Source organism: Budorcas taxicolor, chromosome 11 (assembly GCF_023091745.1).
Source record: "Budorcas taxicolor isolate Tak-1 chromosome 11, Takin1.1, whole genome shotgun sequence".
NCBI lineage: Eukaryota > Metazoa > Chordata > Mammalia > Artiodactyla > Bovidae > Budorcas > Budorcas taxicolor.
Window position 1 is genome coordinate 133,733,204 of NC_068920.1, and position 21,354 is coordinate 133,754,557.

At 37.8% G+C, this 21,354-nt stretch overlaps 1 protein-coding gene across 2 annotated transcripts in view; it reads left to right on the top strand.

The window, feature by feature from the left end:
• Positions 1-1,486: 1,486 nt before the first annotated feature.
• Positions 1,487-21,354, top strand: part of DNAJC27 (DnaJ heat shock protein family (Hsp40) member C27) — a 36,147-nt gene continuing 16,279 nt past the window's right edge. For both annotated transcript variants that reach the window (XM_052648787.1, XM_052648786.1), the window contains exons 1-3: positions 1,487-1,612; positions 9,528-9,610; positions 13,341-13,410. In XM_052648787.1, coding sequence (XP_052504747.1) covers positions 1,526-1,612; positions 9,528-9,610; positions 13,341-13,410 — 240 coding nt within the window. In that variant the 5' untranslated portion in view covers positions 1,487-1,525. The remainder of the gene's footprint in view (positions 1,613-9,527; positions 9,611-13,340; positions 13,411-21,354) is intronic.

The following is a 21,354-nucleotide window of genomic DNA, read 5'->3' on the forward strand; positions in this document are numbered from 1 at the left end:
ATACCTAATGTCTTTAATAGTTGAAGATTTGACATTTTGCAATTATACTTCCACAATATCAGTTCTATTACAGGGTCAGTATGGCAAAAACCAACACAACATTGTAAAGCAATTTTCCTCCAATAAAAAAATAAATTAAAAAAGAGGAAATAAAAGAAACAGATGTTTATTGATTTATCAAATCATACTGAGAGATCAGCATGAAAATGGAAAATATTCATGGAGGTCTGGAAAAATCAGTATAAATCCAATTCTTTTAAGCTTTAAACTATCAAAACTCTAATCAGGACTTATATTTCATAATTGCAAAGAATTTTAGAAACTTCATCGAACTAAGTTACATTACTTGTTTACTATGGAAACAATCCAAAATAAGCTTTTTTCTTAATAAGCATTTAATATTTCAAAATTAAATTTTAACATTAAAATGCTTGAAAAATCTAACTTAAAATAACTGTTACAAAACTTTGAGCCTTGTCACTATCTTCCTGTAATGTATTTAAAACGTTTATAGCTATGTGAGAACAGAAGAAATGCTACCTTCCCCCTCATAATTTAGTGGGAAATTGGCAGCCATTCTTTTTCAGGGCACTAAACAAACTTTTGTCAAATTCTGTTCATCTTCTGTAGCTAAATATATTGACCCAAAAAGCGACAGTTGCTCAAACTGTTTTCTATTCTAGAAGATGCTTTCCGTCTCATCGCTTGGAATGAGAAAAGTGGTTATCTCAGAATTATTATTTTCTTGTTATATTTTCAGCTAAAGGTGAGAACAAGATGGGGGTAAATGTGGATGAGTAGCAGGGTAACGAGATAAACTGAGCTCACAGCTACAATCACACACACCTTGACAGAAGTGAAAGTGTAAAAAAGGTCTAATCTGAACGTTCCACCTGCAGGCTAGAAGTACATAATAGGGACCCCAAGGGAAACATAATATTGGAAGAGGGGGGTCAGTGGATGCGCCCATGGGTACTGAAGACTCCACAAAAAGTACACCAAAACGGACCGTGGTCTACTTGGCATATCCGCACCGATGGACCTTGAACTAATCCGTAATTTCAGCTACTTCCAGCCTGAGAATCTGCCTTGAACAGTCAATAAATTTCTAACACTCGGCTGCGAACCTAACAAATTTCTAGGTCCTGAACCCCACCCTGGCCACAAGGTCGCATGCTCGCTCCATGAAGTGTAAAACTCAGCCACCTCCCGCGAAGCCGCCTTCCTGCCTAGGGACGCTGCCGGGCCAGATCGCGTGACCCTAGGGAGCAGCCTCAGCTCTGGGGCCTGGTGATGACGTCACGCGGCCCCTTGCTAGCATCGCGAGACTCTCTTCTCCCTCCCCCAGTTCCCTACCCTCCCAACCGCCAGCGCCCGCTGCCAGGCAGCGGCGGGGATGGCGAGCCGCGGAGCCGGGGCGGTGACGAGAGCAGCGGTCCCGCCATTGGACGAGGAAGCCTGAGGGACGGGCCAGTGTGGTGAACAAGCAGAGACCGAGGCTGCTGGCCCCGAGAGAGCGAGGGCCATGGAGGCCAGCATGCCGAAGCGGAAGGAGCCTGGCAAGTCCCTGCGCATCAAAGTCATCTCTATGGGCAACGCCGAAGTGGGAAAAGTGAGTACCGCGCTGGGAGGGGCGGGACCACAGCGCGGCGGAGCGACGTGCCGATTGGCTGGGAGGGCGGCCACTCAACAGCCTGGTCGCCCGGCCTCCTCCCCGCCCCTGAGCAGGCCTGGGTCTCCGGAGGGATACGGCTCCACGGGGAAAAACTCTCCTGACCTTTTCGACCTTTGGGTTGCCGCCCTCCGACACCTAAGAAGCTGTCTCGAGTGGCCTCTAACCGTTGACTACATCCCAAAGAGAGAGGAGGCCTAGGTCCTCATGTCAGATCGTCTGCTTGGATAACATATCTGCGTTCTGGGTGACCCGTACAGGACTTTGAGGTGGAGAATAAAAGTTTAGTTACCCCAGCAGAGCATGGGAGCTGATAACTTACTGGGCTGTGTGTGAGGATGGGGATTTGTAAAATTTACTCTGTAGATGTGGAGCCCAGAATCTACATTTCATTTGTAAGAGAGCGTAACTGATGCTGAAGTGTTTCACAGGGAGGTGCAGTGGATGTCAAGGAACTTGCACTATTTTGTTTTGTGTTTATCTCTGATAGTGTCACCACATGCATTATCGCAAAGAAGTCTTAGATCCACTGTCTTTTTCTGTGGTGCTTCTACTGGCTATCAGCTCTAAGCTCTCCCGTAGTATTGGGGGTAGGGAGGGCAAGAGGTGAACGGAGGTCTTTATCCCCACGTGAATTCTAAGACCGCCTCTTCTTCATCCAAATTGTCTCTTCTTCAGGGTGAGTGGAAGCTGTTAGTTAAGAACCTTCCAAGGTCATCAAATCAGTGACTGAGACAGAATTAGAACCTGGGTCTTCACACTCCCATTGCAATGTTCTTTCCATCATTGTTTAGTCGCCAAGACTTTTGCGACCCCATGGACTGTAGCCCGCCAGGCTCCACTGTCCGTGGGATTTCCAAGGCAAGCATACTAGATTGAGTATTTCCCTCAATTTCCCTTTCCAGGGGATCTTCCTAACCCAGTGAAGGTTAGATCGAACCCGCATCTCCTGCATTGCCGGCAGATACTTTACCACTGAGCAACCGGGAAGCCCCCCTTTCCAATCATTATTTGCTGTCAAAATCATCTCCTAGTAGGATCTGCATGCCCAGAGAGCTGTTAATGGGAGTGTTTATGCCAAAGACCTGCACGTAGTTGATACTCAGTAAATGTTTATTAGTGTCTTTTCTTTCCATTTATTATTTTGTATTGTTTATATATCTATGTATATGTATGTAGTAACATAGCTGAAAGTCGATGATTACTGAATGTAAACTATGTGCCAGGCATTGAAAAGAAAAGAAAGACCTCTAGAAGGTCATATACTAAATACTAAACTGGCTAAGTGAGCATGCTCACTTTTAAAATTTTGCTATGTTTAATGATTCATCTTTAGAAATAGCTTAAAATGTCCAGCGTCAACCATGTTCATGTAATACAGTTCTAGATTTATTAACCAGTGCAGTTAGGGAGAAAGAAATAATGTACGAAATGCTAAAAAGGAGAAAGCAAAATTGCCATTATATGTTAATGATATGATTGTTTATCTGAAAACCCGAAGAGAATTAACTGAAAACCTATTAGAAACAATAAGACAAAATTAATATATAAAAACTTACAGCTTTACTGTATCAGAATTATAATTTTTGGACTATATAATTGAAAAACTGTTTTAATTTACAATAATGACCAAAATAAAGTGCCCAGGCTTAAACTTCAGAAGATATAGGTAGGTCCTAGGACCTATTATAAAGAAACATTTTTATAGAGACATGCAATTACTTAGATAAGTGGAAAGGTATGTGTCCTCTTAATTAGGATCACTCAATATTTTGGAGATACCAGTTCTTTAAAATAATCTACAAATGTCACTCAATTATAGTTAAAACATCAGTAGTTTTTTTCTTCAGAACATAGTAAAAGGTACTAAAAATCCTTATGAAAAATTAAATGTGAGACTAACCAAGAAAATTGAGGAGAAGAAATGAGAGGAAACTAACACTACCAGATATTAAAACATATTTTAAAGTTACTAAGCTTTTCCTATTGATACTGGAAAGTAAATACAGAGACATTAGTGAAACAGACTGGAGTCCAGAAATAAATCAAATGTATAAGGAAATTCAGTTTACAACAAAAATAGTTAAACTGGGAAAGTAGGGGCATTTAATAATACTTTTGTTACAACTATTTACTGTTTGGTCTTAGAGTGGATTCCTTTTGAATGCCTTTCTCAAAAATAATTTTTTTATAGATGAAATATTTAAGTGTAATCAAAAAATGTTTGCCTTAGTTATAAAAGTAAAACATACTCATTTTAAAGAATTTAGAAAATGTAGGAAGATATACAAATAAATAATTTTAGGTTAAAAAGACATGCCCTAGTAAATAATCCTTGGCTCAAAGGACAAATCAAAGCAAATGACAAAATAACTAGAAACCAATAAAGGAGAGAATCCATGCCAAAATCTTCAGGGCAAATTGAAAGCAATCCTGAAAGGAAAATGAATGATCTAACTCATTTATAAAAAGGAGACATTAAAAACTAAAAGAATTTAGTAGTTGTACAACTTTGTGAATATGCTTGGAACCACTGAATTGTACACCTTAAAAGTATGAACATTATGGTATGGTATGACTGAATTTTCAAAAATAAAGGAACTTAAACTTAAGACAGAAGAAGAAGGGCACCAAATATGAGAGAAAGAATTCCCTGGAGAGATTAATGAAAAAGAAAAATGGCTAAAATTTATTTTAAGAAAAATAGAGAAAGCAAAAAATTCCAAGATTAGTACTGAAAATCACATTCTGGATGAAATTTAAAAAAAGATTAAAGAATACTGCATATTTTCAGTTCTGTGGGAACATATTTCAAAATACAGAGTAAATGGAGAATTTCTTAGCAAAATATAAATTACCAGAATTGACTCAAAAGGAAGTAGAACACCCAAGTGACCATTCATACAAAAATTTGGAAAAAGCAATTAAAAGATTTACTATCCAAAAAGGTATCAGGATCAGATGGCTTCATGAAAAGTTTTATTTAAGCTTTAAATAACATATAATTTCAGTTACGTAAGTTATTCCAAGGCAAACAAAAAGATGAACAGCACTCCAGTTTATTTACATAAAGTCATGGTGACTTAAATAGCAAAACTTGGTATAATCTCAATAAAGAAAAGTATATATACTATTTTCATATATGCATACAAATGCATAATTCCTAAATATCCATGAATAGAATTCAGCAGCATATCAAAAATTTCACTATTAGCAAGTAGGGTTTATTCCCGGAATCCAAACTTGGTTCAACATTAAGAAGTTAACCATCATAATTTGTTTATATTCTAAACCCTTTTTCTGTTAGACAATGTGTCTTTCTTACCAGTTTTTCTGGTTTGAGGATGTCAGAATTATTAACGTTTTGCCAGCTGTATGAGTTACAAATATTTGCCCCAGTTACGGTCTTTTAATACTTGGTGTTTTGCCATACAATTGCTTTCATTATTATTTGTATATACTCAATTATGCCCATGTTTTTAAAAATTGAAATATAGTTGATGTACAATATTATGTTAGCCCCAGGTATGTTACACAGTGATTTGACATTTACGTACATTATGAAATGATCATCACAAGTCTAGCAACCAGCTGTCCTCATATGAAGTTATGCAATAATATTATTGACTATATTCTTCATGCTGTATAATACATTCTAGTGGCTTACTTCTTTTATAACTGGAGGTTTGTACCTCTTATTCCTGTTTACCTATTTCACTTCCCCATCCCGTACCCCTTCTGGCAACCACCCATTTCTTCTCTGTATCTATGAGTCTGTTTTTGTTTTGTTTGTTAAGTTCCACATACAAGTGAGGCCATATGGCATTTGTCTTTCTTTGACTTATTTCACTTAGCATAATACCCTCTAAATTTCATTCATGTTTTCACAAATGATAAGGTTTCATTTTTAAAATGAAAAAAATAAAATTTTAAAATTTACTTAAAAAATAACAGTAATAGTCCATTATGTGCATATATATAAAATATATATTTATACCATATCTTCTTTATCCATTCATCTATGGATGAACACTTAGGTTGCTTCCATATCTTAGCTATTGTAAATAATGCTGCAGTGAACATCAGAGTTCATATATCTTTTTGAATTGGTGTTTTTGTTTGCTTCAGGTAAGTACCCAGAAGTGAAATTGCTGGATCATATGGTTGTCCTATTTTTATTTTTTTGCCAAACCTTCATACAGTGTGTTCCATTGTGACTGCACCAGTTTACAGTCCCACCAGTGTTGCACAAAGATCCCTTTTCTCCACATCCTAACACTTGTTATTAATTGTGTTTTTGGTGACAGCCATTCTTACTAGTGTAAGGTGGTATCTCATTGTAGTTTTAATTTGCATTTCCCTTATGATTAGTGGTGTGTTTTTATGTATGGTGTGAGAAAGTAGTTCAGTTGATTCTTTTACATATAGCTGTCTAGTTTTCCCAACACCATTTATTAAAAGTGGTGTGTTTTCCCATTATATATTATTGCTTCTTTGTCATTGATTGACCATCTAACTGTAGATTTGTGTCTAGGTTGTCTATTCTGTTCCATTGATCTATGTGTCTGTTTTTGTGTCAATATCCTACTGTTCTGATTACTGCCATTTTGTACTATAGTTTGAAATCAGAGGGTATACCTCCAGCTTTGTTCTTTTTCAAGATGCTTTGACTATGCTTTTCTGTTTTTTTTTTAAAATGGTTTCTGGGTTTTCTGTCTTGGTTGAAAAGGTTTTCAGATGTTCTACATATATTGTGTATTTTCTTCTGAAATTTTTATTGTTTTATTCTGAAATACTTGAATCACAAATTCACCTGTAATTATCACTTTTGTCACTTTAAAATTTTTCATGTATAATGGGATCTATTTCTGAGCTCTCTGTTCTTTTCTACTAATCTACTTGTCTATTCTTATGCCAATATAAGACCCTCTCAATTGATTTCAAACTATATTTTAATACCTGTCAATGCAAATTCTCACCTCTTTCTACTGCCCTGTCCCTTTCTTGTTTTTTATATTTCAATTAGTTCTTCTCAGATAGCTGTTCTTTCATATGAATTTTAGGATAATTCTATCACCTGCCTCCTGAGAAATCCATATGCAGTTCAAGAAGCAACAGAACTGGACATGGAACAACAAACTGGTTCCAAATTGGGAATGGAGTATGTCAAGGCTGTATATTGTCACCCTGTTTATTTAACTTATAGGCAGAGTATATCATGCAAAATGTCGGGCTGGATGAAGCACAAGCTGGAATCAAGATTGCAGGGAGAAATATCAATAACCTCAGACATGCAGATGACACCACCTTAATGGCAGAAAATGAAGAGGAACTAAAGAGCCTCTTGATGAAAGTGAAAGAGGAGAGTGAAAGAGCTGGTTTAAAACTCACCATTCAAAAAGTAAGATCATGGCATCTGGTCCCATCATTTCATGCTAAATAGATGGGAAAACAATGAAAACAGTGACAGACTTTATTTTCTTGGGCTCCAAAATCACTGCAGATGGTGACTGCAGCTGTGAAATTAAAAGACGCTTGCTCTTTGGAAGAAAAGCTATGACCAGCCTAGACAGCATATTAAAAAGCAGAGACATTACTTTGCTGACAAAGGTCTGTCTAGTCAAAGCTATGGCTTTTCCAGTAGTCATATATGGATGTGAGAGTTCGACCATAAAGAAAGCTGAGCACCAAAGAATTGATGCTTTTGAACTGTGGTGTTAAAGGCTCTTGAGAGTCCCTTGGACTGCAAGGAGAAAACCAATCAATCCTGAAGGAAATCAGTCCTGAATATCCACTGGGAGGACTGATGGTGAAGCTGAAGCTCTAATCCTTTAGCCACCTGATGCAAAGAACTGACTCATTGGAAAAGACCCTGATGCTGGTAAAGATTGAAGGTGGGAGAAGGGACAACAGAGGATGAGTTGGTTGGATGGCATCACCGAGTCAATGGACAAGAGTTTAAGCAAGCTGTGGGAGCTGGTGATGGACAGTGAGGCCTGGTGTGCTGCAATCCATGGTATCGCAAAGAGTTGGACACAGCTGAGCAACTGAACTGAAATTAGGGAGAAAAAAAGATGCAAACCTTAAGATTTTAATTGAAACTGCTTTTAAAAAGAAAAGTGCCTAAGAATCTACTTAAGAGGAATAGAGAATGCAAAAAACTATCTCTATATTTATGTTATTTAACTTAGCTTGTAAGATCCTAAGGCCCAGAAACCCTGTTTCTTTATAGGGAGTGGTTATTCATACTATTAATTAAATTTGTATCTCTTTTAATACTTAGGACTAGTGTTTAAATTGTCTACTGGAGTTAAAGGACTTGCAGGTCCCTTAATCTCATGAATAATTTAGAAAAAGGCTGTATTTATTTTTCTAGGATATTGTGAGAGAAAACATTTGAAAAGTGCTTTCAAGCTATAAAGTGTTTTTTAAAGTGTAGCTTCTTAGCAGTAGTCATTCCAAAGAAGTTTTTCCTTCGGTTCCCAGTGAGCTTATTAAGTACTTTTTAAAGCAGCTGTCCTATTTAATTTAGATTGAGGTTCATCAGGAAAGTGAGCAGAATAAGCTTCATCACCAGTGCATCAAGTAAATTATGTTTCATGAGTGCTAAGGATTGCTATTAATGTACAAGTCATTTTAAATCGCTCTTTCATTGGTACTGAGCTAATCGCTCAGATATGAATATGCAAGATAAAAGGAGTAAAATACTGGTGCCTGCCTTCAAGTAGTTTACTGTCTAGCTGAAGAGATAAAATTATGTACACGCAAAAGATAACAAGGCAGTGAATGATAACAAAAACATTGTATATATATTTATATATACATCTATATACACATGTAGTTTATGTTGGAGGAGTTCAGATGTAGGCAAGATCTCTTATAACCAGAGTGCTTAGGGATAAGTAAGATTTGGAAAGAAGGGAGAAAGCTCCTTTCAAATAGGAAGGAAAGTAATGACAAGAGTCAGGAAGTCAGGCCTGGAGTTTGACAGAAATGGAGGATTTATATTAAAAGAGTTTAGACAAAAGACAGATTAGGGTCAGATTATAGAGAATCTTGAATAATGGACAGAGGAGTTCGGATGTTGAACTCTTGGCAGTGAGAAGCTGCTGAAGATTTTTAGTTAGAGAAGTGAAATAATGTTAGCGGTATGCAGTGTTGGTTGAAATTGGGAGGGAAAGGAGGCATAAAGACCAATAAAAAATTTCCTATAGTTGTACAGGAGTAGATAATGAAGACCTAAACTAAAGTGGTATCAATGGGAATTAGAACGAAGAGAAAGATTGAAGAAACAGTCAAAAGAAGATTTAGAAAAACTGAGTCAGATATGACTTTAATAATTTAATCCTCTGTAATTGGGAAAATGGTATTATTAACGGAAACAGATGTCAGCAGGATGAGCTGTTTGCTGTTTTTATGTATAAGATTAGTTCATATTTGGACACGTGGAATTTGTAGAATGGTTGGATATCTAAGTAGAAATTAGTCTAGTAGATATTTGGAGATGCGGATCTGGTCTGGGGAGGGAGGTCGAGATAGACATTTTGGTGTTATTATTAAAAGTATGTTGGTGTTATTATTGAGTAGAAGAGGTCTTCAAAAGAAGAGAGAACAAGGATTGAGCACTAAATTGAAAACATACCCATATTTGGCATTAAGGAAAGAATTTTTAAATAATTTTTCTTTAAAAACTTCACCTTTAGTACTTGTTTCAGTTATTTTATAATTTCGGCTTTTGAAAAAGCTTTGTCTCATAGGGGTAGATGAAGAAACCATAATGAAGAAATGTGCCTATTTTTTGTGGATTCCCAGAGTGTCTTTACTAAAAGCATTTTTTTTAAAATTACCTTTTTAGAGCTGTATTATAAAGCGATACTGTGAGAAGAGATTTGTGTCTAAATACCTTGCAACAATTGGAATTGACTATGGAGTCACGAAGTGAGTACATACATTGTTTCCTTGGGCTTGTAAATCACATAGAAATTCAGATCCCTCTAAACTGATCTGTCTTGAAATAGAAATTCTGAAGATAAGCTGGTACAGAGAGGAATGAGACCTTTACAGACAGCAGTGATCATGTCATTCGTTCATCATGGAGCACGTTCTGTTCGCCAGGCCTTCTAAGTGGAATATAGGGATTGGTGATGGGCAAGTCAGCACAAAGCCTGACTGGCAGACATGGCTTTTCAGGAAGCATGTGTCTATGTAAGCAGGTCCTGTTAGCAGGTGTGTTTTTAGAGAATTTTGAAATATTTACTCTAAAAATTTTAAATATTATGTGAAAAATTTTCTATCAGATAACTTCCTTTTAGTGATCTTTTTATAGCCTCTTGAAATCTAGCAAAAATGATCTGGGAAGAGTGAAATTAGGTATCAGTGGGGATTTATTTGAAGGTGGATTGAAGATGGGTTGAGCTTGGGGACACAGAGTCACATTAGGAGGGAAATACACCATGGAAGAGTAGAATGGAGGTAGATAGCTCATCTCCAGGGAGGGAAATTCAAGTGGCCAGTATTCTGACCCCAGCCCGCCCCTCCCTTCTCTCTCATTACGTTCTCGCACACTTAACTCTCCATGCACACCGAATTCGTGCAGTCATACTTTTCTTTCTCACTGCCATCCTTCATTCTGTCTGCCTGAAATGTGCTTTCCCCTCATCTCTCCCCCTGTCAATCTCCTCAAGCTCTAAAGTATACATGTTCCCATGAGACGTTCTGAACATCCCCTTTATCGGTCAGGACTCATTTTAGTTGAAAATGACAGTTGTATTAAAATTCTCTGCTATTCATAGGTGTTAGCATAAATTGTCTTGTCTTATTACTTGTATGTGTTTAATGTCTCCTGCTAGATTATGAGCTCCATGTCAGGAGGCTATTAGAATAAAGAATCTCCAAGTGCCTGGTACAGTGCTAGTATACAGTCCATACTCAATAAATAATTGTTGTTAGGTAAGATACAGCTAAAGAGGAAGTCTGCGACATTAGAATATGAGGGCAACATTCAAGAAGGTAGACTACAGTGGTGAGGGGTATCTATACTTCAGGGCACAGGATTTCAGTGATATGGTAGTATATCCTGTTTAAGGCAGTTTTATTTTGAGTCCATATTAGTAGCTAATTTATTTACCTAAGAAGCGAGAGTTACCATGTTACGCCATAGAGCTGTGGTTTATTCAATAGACTATAGTCATCTCAATATCTGAGGAATATTGGTTCCAGGACCCCCTGTGGATACCGAAACCTGCCGATGTTCAAATCCCTTATATATAAGATAGTATAGTACTTACTATACACATTCTCTCAATACTTTAAATCTTTTCTATATAACTATAATACATAATAGAATGTAAATACAATGTTAATGCTATGTAAATAGTTGCCACTTTGCAGCAAATTCAAATTTTGCTTTTTGAAATTTTAAGGTTTTTTTTTTTCCCTGAATATTTTTGGTCCAAGTTCAGTTGAATCTATGGATACAGAACTTGCAGATACAAAGTGCTGCAGATACAGAGTGTTGATTATGTTCTGTTTTTGGTTGAAATTTTTTTTTTGTCCTTTGGTGAGGAAGAGGATATGGTTGACAGAAACCTAACTCAAGTCAAAAAAAAAGGAGAGAAAAAAAATGCTATTGATCAATTCACATAATCCAATCATGAGGATATAGCTGGGTCTCAGAGATCCCTGGAACTAGGGAGGGATTTCACAACATGTCTCTCTCTACCTTTTGGCTCCCTCTCCACAGCTGCCAGTACTTCTCAGGCTTTCCAAAACTAATCTCAAATTTAAAAATCCCAGGGAAAGTTTTGATTGTCCAGGTGGTGACAGGCACCTTTCCCCAGCTCTGTTAGCTGTGGCCAGCAGAGTGGCATCAAAAAAGAAGATGGGAGAACCCATTTAAACCACAGATGGCAGGAGGAGGAGAGACACTCTTTGAGCAGTCAAAACAATGGAAGCTCACTCCATCCTTCAAACCACAGTATGCTTAAGAACTACTTGCAGAGTCTGTAAAAGTGAAGATTCCCAAACCTCATCCAGTAAGATTCTGATTTACTGGGGCTGAGGTGGGGCACAGGACTCTACAATATAAACACTCTCCCCCTCATTCCATAATTATGATTTAGGTGGTCTTCAGGCCACAGTTTAGGAGAGCACTGGCTTGAGGTAATGAATTACCGTTTTTCTTAAAGTAATATCCTCTGTCAGACTTCTGAAGTAAACTGCCCTGTTTTGAGTTCCAATTTGTAAACATAATTTATGTTTCTTCCTGATTTTATAAACTTCAGTTCCATCCCTTGTCAGCTGCTATGTGACAGAACTTTCTGATAGGAGTTGTTATATAAGATCTTCTCCAGATGCTCTCAAACTCTTAAATATTTTGTTCTGTTTTGCTGTTCTCACATCCTTTTATGAGACAGATCCTGAATTCACAGTTGTTAAAATGAAAGCAAATGTGCATCTTAGAACTGATGAAATATGGCAGAGAATTCAGGACTGAAGAAATCACAATGAGTAGTGGTTAGTCTGATTTAAATATACAAGTAATATAAAACAACTGTAGGAATTATGGTTTCAGAATAGAGAGTACATGTTATAAACTTGGACAGGGAATTATAATCATAAACAAAGTAGGAGGTAATGTGGAAACAATGAGAGTAGGTGCTATTTCCTTGTAGTCCACAGAGGGAGTCCTACCAATGCTGTCTGAAGCACGTTACTTAAAAAACAGAACTCTAATCTGTTGATTTATTGTTAATAATCTCTATTCTTAACCTTAGAGGAATCTTTTAGGAAATGCTATTTCTGTAATGAAGAACATTTATATTTAAAACTCAGTAATTCCCCCCAGTTTACTTCAGTTTCTTTTTCTTTCTTTTGTTAAATGCAGTGAAAATTAAAATTTTCTTTTATTTTAAATTAATATAATCCCAATTTTGTAAAAAATATTGATGTTTATCATTCTTATCTATATATAAAAAAGAAGTCTACAGTGATGCTCATCTGTTAATGAAGGTTTTTCTTTCTGGGTAGTAGGCTTTGGGGTTACTTTTAAGCTTTCATCTTTGTACTTTTCTTTAGTGTTTGAGTTATTTATAATGTTTCATTGATTCATTTTCCAGTAGTGATTTTTCTCTAGAAAATAAAAGGACTAGGAGCAAGAATGGTATGAGGTTAGCAGTAGTTAATTCTAATGTGGATGGTTGTTATTTCCCTTTTCTTTTCTCTACTTCCAAATTTCTGAAAACAGATTGACTGTTGTTCATGCTCAAGTGAAGATCATAAGAAAATTGAACAAACATCATTAAAATAGTAATACAACTTTGTACTATTCATTTGTACCATTTATTGTACTGCATGGTAACAAGCACAACCAGTAGTAATTAAGATGTCATACTAAGTGAAGTAAAACATTTTGTTTTTCTTCATCTTGCTCCTACTGTCCAGATAAATTTGTTTTAGCAGCACAGTAATAGCTACCGTTTTGTTTTGTATGGGGTATAGACTGAACTGTTGTGGTAAGGTGAAGCTAAATGGGACTGCTTGTTCTAAAAAAGCCTCTTTTAAATTTCATACACATAACCTTTTGAAATTCATAAGCAACATAAATGATATTAACATGAGTACAGAAGCCATGACCCGCTTTGGGATTGTTTTCATTTGAACATTTCAGGGTACAAGTCAGAGACAGAGAAATCAAAGTTAACATCTTTGATATGGCTGGAGATCCCTTCTTCTACGAGGTAAGAAAGCCTTTTTGAGAAAAACCTATATCCAGTATTGTCAATGGGTTGAAGGAATGCTCCTGAATTATCAAAACAACCAATATTCAAGTCATGTGTAAAAATAGGTAAATTTAGCCAGTGTTTGTGCCTTAACTTAATGGACATCTGTTGGTCTTTCGTTACTGTCTCCTTAAATAGTGGTAGGAAATTTTGTTGCTAATCTTTCAAACACTTAGATAAGACATTTTAACCCTCAAAAGATTGTTGCTTTTCACTTTGTGCCTTAGCCTAGAACACGAAAAGATAATTACATTCATCCTGAGGCTTAGGAATTCAGAAGTGAACCCTTCGTAGTAGCCGGGTGCTAGAGGGATTTTCCAGGGCACTCCTCAGTCATGTGTCCTCTCTCCCCAGAAGTTAAAGCAGCTTCACTTCACTTCCTTTCATCTGCCTATCAGTCCTCAGTACTCTCAGAGTGAATCTCATGGCCATTCTCTTTTGCTTTTCCTTCCTTCTGTTTTTCCTTTTCCATAAGGAGTCTCTTTACTCTTTCTAGTTTGGCCGTTTCAGTTCTGCTTTTGTCTTTATTATTTCCTTCCTTCTGCTTCCTATGGATGTATTCTACTCTTCTGGTAGTGAAGAGAGCTTAGGTTATTGATTTGAGATGTTCATCTTTTCTAATGTATGAATTTGGTATTATAAATTCTCCTCCCAGCACTGCATAGCTGTATCCCACAAATTTTGGTATGTTGTATTTTCATTTTCATTTATACACTTCTTTTCAAAATTTCCCTTGATATTTTCTGTTTGACCTATGGATTTTTTAGAAGTATGTTGTTTAGTTTCCAAGTGTTTAGAAATTTTCCTGTTATCTTTCTGTTACTGATTTCTAGTTTGATTTCAGAGAACATACTGTGATCAGAGAACATACTGTATGATTTCAATTCTTTAAAATTTATTGATGTTTTTTTTCATGGCTCAGGATGTGGCCTGTCTTGGTAAATGTTATGTGGGTGCTTAAAAAGAATGTGTATTCTGCTATTGATGGATAAAATTTTCTATAAATATTCATTAGATCCTTTTGGTCAGTTGTGTTGAATTCTTTTATATCCTTGCTTTTTTTCTGTTTATTTGTTCTGTTAGTTGCTAAAAGAGGGGTTTTGAAGTTTCCAGCTGTAACTGGATTTGTCTATTTCTCTTTTCAGTTTTTGCTTCACATATTTGCAGCTATCTTGTTTGGTACATATACATTTAGGATTGCTTTGTATTCATTATATAATGTTGTTATTGTATACTGTCCGCCTGTGTCTCTGATAATTTTCTTCCTAATGTCTATTTTATCTGATATTAATATAGACATTTCTGCTTTCTTTTGATTAATATTTGCATGATACATCTTTTTCTATCTTTGCACTTTCAGCCCGCCTGTATCTTTATATTTGAAGTGACTTTCTTAGAGGATAATACATAGTTCAGTCATTTTTTTTTAAGTATTATGCCAATTTTTTTGTCCTTAGCCCATTTATTTTTCTGTAATTATTGATATGTTAGGGCTTAAGTCTACTATTTTATTTTTTGTTTTCTATTTTTTATTTCTACTTTCTTTTTCCTGTCTTCCCGTGGGTTGCTTGAATACTTTCGGAATTCCATTTTGATTTGTCTGTAGTGTTTTTGAGTAAATCTTTCTGCATAGCTTTATTGGTAGACACTCTACTTACTACACTACATGTTATCACAGTCTACTGTTATTAGTTTAACAATTTTAGTGGGGTGTAGAAACTATTCCTCCTTTTATGTCCCTTTATCCTCTCCCATTTATAATTATCTTCAATATTTTGTCTACATACAAGAGAACCACAGTAGTATTTAATTTTTGGTTAACTGTCAAACGTAATTTAGAGAATGAGAGACAAGGAAAGCATATTATATTCACTCATATTTTTGCTTGCCCTATTCTTTCATCTTTTGTTGTGTTCCTATTGCAGGAAGGGGGGCCCCTTCCAGGGCCCAAAAGGGGGCTCTTGTCTAACACTTGGAAAAGAATTGACTGAGGAGACACATGTGCTGACAAAGCAAGAGACTGTACTGGGAAGGGGTGCCTGGGTGGAGAGCAGTAGGGTAGGGGAACTCAGGAGGACTGCTCTGCCACATAGCCTGCAGTCTTGGATTTTATGGTGATGGGATTAGTTTCCAGGTTATCTTTAGCCAGTCATTCTGATTCAGGGTCCTTCCTGGTGGTGCATGCATTGTTCAGCCAGAATGGATGCCAGCGAGAAGGATTCTGGGAGGTAGTAGGACACGTGTTGTCTCCTTTTGACCTTTCCCAAATTCTTCCAGTAGGTGGTGGCTTGTTAGTTGCGTGTTCCTTACTAGGACCTCCTGTTGTGAAATAACTCACACAAATGGTCATTATGGTACCTGGCCAGTGTGGGTGCTTTCAGTTAGTGTGCCTCCCCTAACATTCCAAGGCTGCATCTGTCATCCTTTCTATTTAGAGGACTCCTTTAGCCATTCTTTTAGTGTAAGTCTGGCGGCAGCAGATTCTCTTAGTTTTCCTTGATTCTCTTAGTTTTCCAAACATTCCTTGAATGTTTTGGTTTCCCTTTGGTCTTGAATAATTTTTTTTTTTTATTGCAGGTATGGGATTCTGGGTTGATATTGTTACCAGACCACACTTGGGTCCGCTTGCCCTTGCACAGTAAATTCAGTTCTACTGACAGTGGGTTATGGTGAAGGAAAGTACAGCGTTTATTGCAGAGTGCCAAGCAAGTAGCTAGGAACTGCTAAAACACAGAACAAAACCCCAAATTCCTAAAGGGTTTTTCAGAGCATTTTTAAAGGTGAGGGAGGGAGGGTTGCAGGGTATGACATCAGCTGTTGCATAATTCTCTGATTGGTTGATGGTGAAGTAACAGGGCAGGGGTTGGCATTCTCTATCCTTAGGCACCAGTAGGTCTGGGGATGCTTCTTGCTCTTGGTCGTTAAGTAGTTCATTTCTTCCACTGGTGGTGGTTTTAGCATCTATAAAACAGCTCAGGAAGTGTGCATCAGATACTATTATCTAGGTATTTAAAAGAGGAGCTATAGCAGAGGATGTGGGGGAGGAGTCTGTCCTGAAAACGCTTCCATGGGGTTCTGCTCAGTTACAATTTTTCTTCTTTCTTTTTTTTCAGCAATTGAAAAATAGTGTGCTTCTTTCCTCTGGCCTCATGGTTTCTGCTGAGAAATCTGCTGTCATTTGAAATGTCTTTTCCCCCTACTTTGCTTTTTTAACATCGTCACTGGTTTTTTAATATAAGATCAGGTCCATTTCATCTTAAGCTTAGAAATTTCTGCTGTAAAATTGTTTCAACTCTGCGTTAAGAAAGCAGCAGTGTTTTAAGCATTGTATTTCGTGGGAAAAATAGTAAATATCACAGAAAACTTAAATATCACAGAAAACTTCGTACTTTGCTGTTTACTCTAATTTCTCTTGAACTGTGTAAAAGTTCTTTCATGTTATATGAGAATCATTTCTCCTCATATGATTATTTTCCTTTTCTTTACTTATATTTCCTTATCATTTGTTGTTTTCATGCCAGCTCTTGTACTCCCTGAGCCTCTTAACCCCAACAATTTCAACACTCTCAGGGAAGAATGGGGCTTCTGACTGAAAGATTTATTGGGAAGGTTAACTTAATTACCAATAGGTTCAGAGAGGTGTCATTTTCTTTTTTTTCTTCTGACTGCTTTCATGATTTTTTTCCTTTGTCTTTAGTTATTAGAGTTTTAATTATGATGTCTACTGGCATGGATTTCTTAGAGTTTTTCCTGTTTGGGGTTTTCTCAGCTTCTTATATCTGTAGGCTTCCATCTCTTGACAAATTTGGGAAGTTTTCAACCATTATTTCTTTAGTACTTTTTCAGTGCTACCATATTTATCCTCTCCTTCCTGGACTCTGATCTTGTTATAGTGTCACAGGTTCCTAAGGCTCTGCTCTTTTCCTTTTTTCTTTTCTTTCTTTCTTTTTTTTTTAAAGTTTATTTCCTCTCTATTGTTCAGATTAGGTAATTTTTATTATCTTGCCTTCTGTTTCACTGATTCTTCGCACCATCTCCTCCATTCTGCTGTTGAACACAACTCCTGACCTTTTTATTTTAGTCATTCTATTTTTTCAGTAATTAGTTTTTCTAAAATGTACACTGTGCCTTTGCTTGAGTAGGTGCAGGTAGATAGACAGTGTTTTCCTGAGGTGTCAGTTTGGGGGAGAGTGGTTATCATGTAAAGTTCTTTGTCTTTCCTGGTCTTTCACTAAAGAGAGCAGCCTTTTGTTAGGCTTTTATTGGTCTGTGCTCACTGGTATTTCCAAGTTGTACTTTTGCAGCTCTAAATTTTGGATACATGAGGAAAAGAAAACCCGGGAAACTCACCACTGTGTCATTCCTCAGGTCCCAAGGTCCCTTGCTTATCTGCCTTCTTCTATCCACTTTCCAGAGTCTTCTTATGTATATATATATATGTAATATATATATATTCCAGAATTTTACTTCTGCTTAGAGGAAATAATAGGGAAAAGTACATCTACTTCATCTTCCCAGAGGAAACATAATTTAATGACTATTTAATCTTCCATCTTGTGACACCCAGATATTTAGGTAAAATGAATTCCTTTTGATTGTGACGCCTTATAATGGTTATATCAATTTCACAAGTGTAGAATATTGTCAGTGAAAAAGGCATGGAGGCTCTCAGTGACCAGAAGTTTGACATAGATTCTGACTACCAGAAATGCTAACATTAATCTTAGGTTACACCAGAGTTATGTGAGTGGAGAGTTAGGAGATGCCTGAGAATCACTGTGTCCAGAGTTCTGTCATCGTAGGATTTCTTTCCGTAGCATTCCTGATTGATGGCCGTCATTCATCTACCAGATAGCAGCATGCCAGTTTCTCTGCTGCAGACTGGGAATACACAACCCCTGTTTTCACGACACATAAACATGTCAGAGAAGACACATGTTAAACAAAGGACAGAATGCTTGGGAGCACTTAGTACCCACACCTAGCTTATCTGGAAAGATAGGAAATCCTGTTGAAGGAAGCAACATTTAAACTGAGTGCTGATGGAGAAGTAAGAGTTATGTAGGTTGGTGGGAATCCAGGGACAATATAAGTCATGGGACAGTTTTGAGTGGTGCAGACTCTAGGAGTTTGAAGAGTGATTTTCTTTAATGATGGGGTCTCACCCCTTCACAAGTTAATCCTTTAGAGTTAAAGACTCCATATTAACAACTTCTCTGTTGTGAAGCTGCCTTCCTTTGACTTTTGCCTCTGATTCTGGCCTTGTTTTTGAAGCAACATAGACTGAGTCTGTGCTTCTACAAGAGACCTCCTAATATTTGTTAATTTGCTTCTTTCAGGGTGAAACATTTTTTATTCTCACTACTGCATCCTGTTGGATAACCCCTAGTGAGCTGACAGGGAGCTGAGAACTGAGCACAGCCTTCCAGATACTGTCTGACTAGTGACGAAGACTGAGTCTTCTGTTACTTTCTGTCATTAGACACTAGAATCTTACTAATGCAGCTCGCAATTTCAATAGCTTTTTTTCAGCAGCTCACAGAAATAGAAATATAATTAACAGAAGTGCCTTAAAATCATCACTTCTGAAGTACCTTTTCTCCAAAAGAGCCTTGATCTCTCCTTTTTTGTCAAATGTTTGCTGTCTATAGCTCAAACCGTCCTTTTTGACAAAGCCAAAGCCATCATCTTTCTAAGCCCTCAACTGACCAGCATACCCCATTGCTCAGCACATGCCTAGTGAAGCACCCACGTTCATCCTCGGGGTCCCAGGCTTCCTCAGATCCTTAGCACCTGTTCTGTGTTGGAGCTTCCACTGCCACCAGTCCAACCCACCAGGTTAACCCAAAGGGCCTCCTGAGAAAAGATGGTCCCTCAGTGTGTCAGGTAAAGTGATCTCAGAGGGAAGTGTCAGAGAGGGGACTCCCGCCCAAGAGAAAGGTGGCCTGTGTCTTGCCATGAGTCTTGCTTCCTCTCGCACACACAACTGAATCCTGGAGTTTACTGGAATGAGTTAGTGGGTCTATAATAACTTTCTGAGGCCTGAGTGATATTAAACTTAACAGCTTTCTCTAACCTACAAGCTTGAAAAGTGTGCCATCTCTGCTTTAAAGTTCAATAATCCTAGTTCCCTTAGCATCCTATTTAATTGAACTGTGGCTTAAGTCTGCCATGACTCACAGTAGACTGCTCTTTGGGGAGATAAGAATAATAGGATTCTAGGGCACCACTGAGGCATCCACTTGGACCTAAGGATACTCAGGTTTGAGGTAATAAAGTCACTTACTCAAGGTAACATAGGTAGATAGTTGCTGAACCCAGAATTGAGCTTGAGTCCTTTGAAAGAGAAATCCATTGAGCTTTTTAAATTCTCTTTTTATACACAAATCTCACTTTGGACAGCATGATCTCTACGGTTCTTTACTATACTTCTGCTCTTTGCTATAGCACATTCAGCCATTTGATTAAACAAATATGTGTCAAATATTTATACCTGCTAGGCCCAGGGACTGACACAAAGGTGATATGTGCCTTCACACCACTTATAGTCTAGTGGGGAAGACAGCTAGCTATGCCACTAACGATGAAACTAGACAGGAAGTGACATGAGTGCTCTTAGAAGTACAAAATGCTGTGGTATTCCAAGGGATATAGAGGTTGCATTCTGTTTTGCAGGTGGAGGGGACCAGATGGTGAAAAAGGGAGAAGAAAAAGCTACATGAAAGATACAGTATTATAGCTTGATCTTGGAAAGTGGAAGATGAAGAGGTGTCCATTTCCAGGTGGAATTAGGAGGGCATAGGGCAGGTTTGGGGAATGAGACTATCCAGTTTGAAGTACAGGAGATGGGTTGGGGGACAAGGCTGAAAAGTGAGTGGAGGACTGTTCAGAAACTGTTAATGTCAATTACAAGGGTTTGAACTTTGGAGAGTGTGCGCTAGAGAAACAGGAAAGAATTTTTGAGCCAGGGCTTTAAAAAAGATACATATGCACAGTGTATAGTGTTGCTAAGGAGATTGCTTAGAAGACTTGAGCAGTCGTGCAATCAAAAGAGATAATACTGGCAACGAAAATGGAAAGGAAGTGATAGTGCAGGAAGCATGGTGGAGGCAGCTTCTGCAGAATTGTTTGAGCAGAGGGACAGGAGCACAGTAGAGGCTAACACCAGGCTCTCAACCCAAGTGACTCAGAGAAGGGGGTGCTGCTGTCATCACTAGAAGTTCAAGGGAAGGAAAAGTGTAGGAAGGAATGAGGTGGAGGGTTTCCTGTTATATGGATTGAATCTGAGGTTCCAACAGGACATTCAGCTGGGAGTCTAGAGCTACTTGGAAATGCAGGAAGCACAGATGAAAGGACTCATCTTGGAGGTTCTCACAGTTGAAACTGTGCAAGTGGTTGACTTTGCTGAGTTGGGAAGAAGGGTAACAAAGAAAGGACGAGGGCCCAGGACAGGGTTTGGGGAACTGTGGCAGCAGACTGGAGTGGGAGCAATGGAATGAAGAGGAGTTGGTGGAAGAGAGGTGGGTTAAAGAACCTGGAGAATGTGACGTGGGAGTCAGGCAACAGGATTCCAGATAGAAGGGAAAGCCCCACTGTAGCTGCTGTGGGAGGGCTGAGGACCCTGAGTACTGAGGGGAAAGGAAGCCTTCCTGGTCTTCATGATGTTAAATTCACTCTGATTATGTTGGGTTGGATTTTAGGGGATAGCTTCCTATGTTTCTGTAAGGTAAGAGGCACTTACATTCTCTGCCCAGGTGTCTGTCTCTGCTCAGAAACCCATAGATACTTCATGCCAGATGTGTGAGAGAAGTCTTTGTTCTTACCACATATCCAGCATAGGTCTCAGTACTTAACCAGATTTTTCTGAAAAGAACACATAATGCATGGCCTCTGTCAAGATTC